The sequence below is a fragment of the Corvus brachyrhynchos genome, unplaced genomic scaffold, assembly GCF_000691975.1.
Source record: "Corvus brachyrhynchos isolate BGI_N302 unplaced genomic scaffold, ASM69197v1 scaffold646, whole genome shotgun sequence".
Classification (NCBI taxonomy): Eukaryota; Metazoa; Chordata; class Aves; order Passeriformes; family Corvidae; genus Corvus; species Corvus brachyrhynchos.
This window is the reverse complement of record NW_008238401.1, coordinates 33,156-39,309: the sequence shown is the minus strand read 5'-3', so window position 1 is coordinate 39,309 and position 6,154 is coordinate 33,156. Positions and strand designations below refer to the sequence as shown.

Sequence of the window (6,154 nt, the reverse complement as noted above, 5' to 3'; positions counted from 1 at the left end):
AGGGGTGGCTGATCCTTTGTCCAATTAGACTATGAAGAAAAAGTCTATAAAAGAGTTTGTAAAATAATTAAATAAATCAATCTTGCTGCACAATTCCTGCCTGTTGGTTCTTCTCTCCTCCTCCCTACGGCTGCGGGATATGGTATAATTACTATGGTAATACCAGCGTACATCTCCACAGAATTAAAAAGATTCATGAGCGAGTGGGGTGTGGAACACATCACTGGCATCCCTCACTCGCCCACAGGCCAATCCATTATAGAAAGGAAACATCAGACACTAAAAATCTGTTGGAACAACAAAGAGGCAGCAATGAAATCGCTGCCCCCATCCTAAGGCTTTCTAAAGTGTTGTTCACTTTAAACTTTTTAAACTGTTCCTATGAAGAACCCAACCCTCCTATCATGAGACACTTCACAAACTCTGCTAAACATAAACTAACTGAGAGACCTGAGGTCCTAATAAAAGATCCTGACACATTACAAATATGTGGCCCATACCCCCTGGTCACTTGGGGTAGAGGCTACAGGTGTGTTTCCAGCCCAGAGGGTCCAAAATGGATCCCTGGGAAGTGGATTAAGCTTTTCTTAAAACCACCAACAGATACCAAACAGAATAAAGAAGCTGCCACAGCCTGGAAGAGGAGAAAAACCAGACCACCTGAAAAAAAGACTCCTCTTCCAGGCCCAAAAGACAAACCCTCCCCTTCCCAGTCTCCCTCATGTGTTTCCCTTCCCAAAAATGATCCATCATTTTATTCTGAAAGAGGGGGAATCCATGGGAGCCATCATTATTTAAGTTAATTGTATTTGTGTTATACTTTTCCTAAAGCTACCACCCTTGACCGCATGATGACCTCCTACTTGCTGCTGTCCCACCTGCTGCTGCAGCTCCTCCTGTGCCACCACCAATGAGGCGAGGCATGGAACATACCACAGCCACAAAACAATGTGTGGGTAATGCTGACCCAAGCCCTCAACCAGACAGGGATATGCTTGGACATGGGCAAGCCTTGGAGAAGACGCGGCAGTTTTTACACCTATGGGGTGTAGACCATATCTTCGGTATCCCCCATTCTCCTACTGGCCAAACCATTGTCAAACATGCTCATGGTACTTTGAAGCGTGTTTTGGAAAAACAAAAACCCCATACACCCATGACACCCACATCCTCCAGCCCCACCACTGGGACCGGTGGATGCGGAAACTTCGGATAGCCATACAGGAGCCCCAAGAACTACATCTTCAAGGGTTCGCTATTGCTTTAACTCGCGCTATAGTAAGCCAAGACACCAATTCCCAGTCAGCCCTTTCAATAAAATCTATAAAACCCAGGGTTGGTGTCACAATATGGCCCTGTCCGTTTCCAACTCCGTCAGTCACAACAAGGAGTTGCCAGAAGGTTTATTTTTCATCTATTGGGACTGGGTGTGGAACGGAATCCCACCATTTCTCACAGGAGGTCCCTGTACTCTGGGGCATTTGACCACCCTCACTCCAGACAGGGCTCAACTTCTCAAATGGCAAAATTTGGCTAATCAGGCTAGATCAAAACAATCGATTCACAAAATCCCTGATGATTGTGATGATTCAGTCACTAATAGGCCTCACTCTGAAGGAGTTGTCTTGTCAGTTTTCTTGCCGTGGGTGGCAGCAGCTAAGGGCCTTGGAGAACTTGAGCAGATTTCTTGCTGGCTAGGGAAAAATGCCCACGTCCTCCGCCCTCAGCCAACTTCTAGCTGAGGAGGAAGAGTCAGATAGTTAAAGCCTTAAGGACATATTTAGCATTAATAACTGATGTAAATTTCTATTAGGATTAATAGTAGAATTGTTCTCTTAAACAACAGAATGGGGGAATTGTGGAACAAGGCAGGCGACATTACAAAATCGAGCTGCCAGCGATTTCCTTCTCCTCACCCACAGCCACGGCTGCGATTAAAGAAATTCGTGCCCAAGTAGACAACCTGCATGCAGAGGGCAGTGACTGGTTTTCAAACCTCTTTTCCACCTCCAGCTCTCTTTCATCCACCAGGAGCTTCAATGGCTGGATTCCCTCCGTTATCAAAGACATTTTATGGGTTTTGTTTATGGTGTTAATTTTACTTGCTCTTCCCATTTTTAAGTGCTTAGCTTTAAAATCCCGTAAGTCTTATCTCTCATTTCAATGTAATAAAAACGAAGGAGATGTTGCGACTGTTGGGCTGGGGCGGTTGAATGCCAATCAATTCAGGGCTCTCCCTTGGGTGGTTTTCCCCACCCAGGACAGTGGGTCGGAGGGTGGGTCGATGGGTGGCACAGAGACCTAAGCTGCATCCCCCTGGCGGACACCCGGGTTCAAACCGCCTCCCCCTGTTCGGGAAACTTCTCTGTTATTTGGTCGTTCATTAGCTCCCTGTTGTAACGCCCGCCTCCCGGTTCCCCCCATTGGTTCTTGTTGAACTGTATCCTCCCCCTGGCTTGTATCTTGTTGGTTGTCTTCCCTTTCGCTACCGTTTTCAAGCCTCCTATAAAACTGAAAGCAAAAGCCCCTCGGTGCTCTTTTTGGTTGCTGGAACCTCTGACAATAAACCTGCTGGAACCCAGACCAGCGGCCCCTCTCTTTTCCTTTGCCTCTGGATTAACGTGAGCCCAGACCATCGGCCCCTGACATGCCTCCTCTGTGGAGGAACCAGCACGCGTGTCCAGCTAGCGCCTTTCCTGCTACCAAAGTCAGTCCTGAAGGACGTCGCAGAAGTAATGCTGCGTCTTCTCTGACTGGGGACACGCCAGAGCTTGTGCAAAGGAGCCAGGGACAACGTTACACAACTGCTTCTTACCTACAGGCACCCTCTGCAGCTTCTCCTCTTCCCACTGCCATCCCAAAGCTTCTCCTTTGGGGTGAGCCATCTCCCCTGTCCACTGAGACAGCTAACAGCTGGATTGTCAAAAGTTCAGCTGTGAATTCATGCTTAGGAGGCAGAGTTTTCTCTGTCACACAGTGAAAAACAATGGTCAAGGTAGAGCAGCACCCCAAAGTCACATGCTGACCTGTAATCCCAATCCGCTTGCGTTACATTTTAATTTTCGCTTGTCTACCACACAAGCAAGCTACTGAGCTTTGCAGAAAGGGAAACGGAACAAGAAGGGAACTAGTTACTGTTTTGGGTGGCTTTTTAAATGAGTTGATGATGGCCAAGAATTTATCTCATAATGACCGGGGCAAAGTAGTTTTTATCCATTCACAACTCAGCCACTATCTCCTGAGTTAGCAGATTGTGAATTGTTCTAGCAGAAGATCAAAAACTCTCAGAAATGTATTTATTTTGACACATTATTGGGGGGGAGGAATTTTTTCTTCACACTATCAGAGACTGGAAAGCTTTTTCTTGTATGGCTCTGTGGCTACTCTTAGAACTACTTCCCTTTCCCTTGCAGGTAAGAGATGAAGAAAGCGGCTACAACAAAAATCTCTTTTATATTCCTAAGCATTTGAAGAAGATGTAGAAAAAGAGTCTTCATTCCTCATGGACTCATCCTGGACAGGTATGAGAGTAAACAGCAAAGAATAGTGACAGTGATGCCAATTGTCCCTCCAAATGAAAAGACTGAGGTCCTGCCCTGCACAGCCCATGAGAAATATGGAAACCCTGCAGCCCTAACACTTCTGTCCTAAAGTCTAACACAGGAGGGGGTTTATGGAGAGGATTCCTCTACAAGCCCAGTTAAGCTTCCATGTTCCCTCAAATATCTTTAAGCCCATCTATCCTGCAATACTTAGGTTTATGGATTAAATCATCTTGTGCCCTGCAAATACGTAACTAACTTTTCTATGACTTGCTGTGGTCACAATTTGTTAGTTATAAAAATCTAACAGCAAGATCAGAATTTTTACTTGAACCCTCCTTAGTACATGGACAAACAACTATGATATACAAAACACTTTCCAGAATTTCCTTTTTTTTTTTCCCCTCCCAGGACAGAACGTTTGGCTAGAGATACCATGCAAGACATGGGGGGTCATCACATTGTTGCACTCTGTGTCCTTAAAGGAGGCTATAAATTCTTTGCTGATTTCCTGAACCACATAAAAGCACGAAATCAAAATGCTGATAAATCTGTGCTTGTTACTGTGGATTTTGTCAGAATAAAAAGCTACTGTGTAAGCAACTTTCTTTTCTTTGGAAAATTGACTCTCTCCATAGACTGGGATTTTAAATACTGGTAGTTTGCATGAAAACTCCACAAAAAATTTTTATGCATACATCCTGTTCAAATTAGGGAAAAGGAACTGATTTACTTATCTGCCCCAAAGGGTGGATATTATACATTCACTGGAATAAACATACAGCAGAACACTCAATGTGACAAAGCCAGGGGCAGGTCTCAGACTCCTTCCTCTTTGATATACAAAGTTACTACATCTGTAGCCAATCAAGTATTGCTTGTACAAAAAGGGAGAATTGTTGGAGAACAGTTAGAGGATCAGGGACATGGATTATTGATAAAACCAGATCAATAAAAAAGCCTGCAAGCAAAGGCCTGCACGAGAAAAAGCCTACATGAGAAAATGCCTGTGTGAGAAACAGGCCTGAGAACCAAAAAGGGAGTTTTTAGGAGGTACAGTGCTGTTCTGATAAAGATGTGCTGACCATGAGAAGGGAGGAAAATCTTAGAGTTCTCAAGACAAAACATAAATAATAGAAGCTGGCCAAATGTAGTCTTTTATCTAACCCAATTATGTAGAAGAATGCGCTTTTGTAAGTTTAAACTAATTAAAGAACTGATAAGCTTGTATTTTCACACTATATAAGTGCCTCTGTATTGCTAATAAACAAAGCTTGCATTACCAATCACATTGGTTGTCTGCATGTCTTCCCCTGCCGGAAAACCAGCATTTGGCACCCGAGCAGAGACTGGGACTTCGTTTTCTTGACTAAGGTGGGAGACCGAAGAGGCACCGATAGCAGTGACTGGGGGGCAAAAGATCAGCAGCTGCAGGCAAGCGTCTGATCCGTGTCTGGACTGACCTAACAGAGGGGTCTGCCGTTACGGCTGACAAGGGCTAAACCCGAGAAAAGGCTGCACAATTCCTGTCGGCAGGGACAGCGGTAAGATGCAGATGTGGGAGGGCACAGATATGGAAACAGAGGTGGCCCTTAATTTATTTTTACGCTTTTTAGAAAAGCGGGGAGTTAAGGAGATAAACCTTTGTAAGGAATTAAATGCGTTGATAACTTTCAGGGAAAAGCAAGGGTTCTTTAAGGACCCCGGATCATTATTCCACGAACAGCAATGGCAAGAATATGGTGTTTGTTTATGGAATCTCGTTATAGATGACAATAAAGAAGCTAGAAAGTTAATGAAGCCATGGAGAGCAGTAAATAACTGTCTTAAGCAGTATCATGTTGAGAAACAGGTAGCAGCAGTTGCTACAGCTCATTTAGAAGGCAAAGACCCTCCACCTGGCATAATGACACTCAGGAGCAATTATGTTCCCACGCCACCAATAGGGTGCCCCGTAGCTGTTAAACCCCTTACAGATCAGACACCGTCTGTTCTACCTACGGCACCCCCGGCAGAAAAGAAAGATGAGTAACCAGAAAGCAACAAAAAAGAGTTAGAACAAGAAGCCGCTAGATGGCGCCAAGAGCTTACTGAAAAGGAAAATTGCAAAACATGTAACAGTCTTAAATCGCGAGTTAACCAAATTGACTGGAAAAGAATAGTAAAAACAGCCCTTGAGAATAAAGACTGTGAACTCACAGAATCGATCGGAGATCTGTTTGCCTTTCCAGTAATATATCAAGCAGGCGAGGGGGGAATAGTGGGAGAATATAATCCTGTAGACTGGAAGTTGCTAACTCAGCTACGAGGCACAGTCAATGAATCAGGGCTGCAGAGTGAACCAGCTAAGCAAATGTTAAACTATGTATGGGGGAGTGGGATTCTTTGCCCAGAAGATATTAAAACTATTGTTAGAATGATTATGACCCTGTCACAAATTATGTTGTGGCAGGCACACTGGAATCGCCTTTGTGATGCCTCTGCTAACGCTCCCCGTGACCCACAAGACCCTTTAAATGGGGTAACAGTGGAGCAGCTTATGGGTGTTGGGCAGTTTGCCAGAGTTGAAATGCAAGTGCAAGTGGGGCCAGAAAGATTATTAGAAGCTATGC

At 44.6% G+C, this 6,154-nt stretch overlaps 1 protein-coding gene across 1 annotated transcript in view; it reads left to right on the top strand.

Annotated features, from left to right (window-relative positions):
* The first annotated feature begins 2,647 nt into the window (after nucleotides 1–2,647).
* LOC103617089 (hypoxanthine-guanine phosphoribosyltransferase-like) overlaps nucleotides 2,648–6,154 on the top strand; it is a 9,821-nt gene continuing 6,314 nt past the window's right edge. Inside the window, 4 exon segments of the mRNA XM_017736412.1 lie at nucleotides 2,648–2,732; nucleotides 3,391–3,476; nucleotides 3,478–3,521; nucleotides 3,954–4,137. Coding sequence (XP_017591901.1) covers nucleotides 2,648–2,732; nucleotides 3,391–3,476; nucleotides 3,478–3,521; nucleotides 3,954–4,137 — 399 coding nt within the window.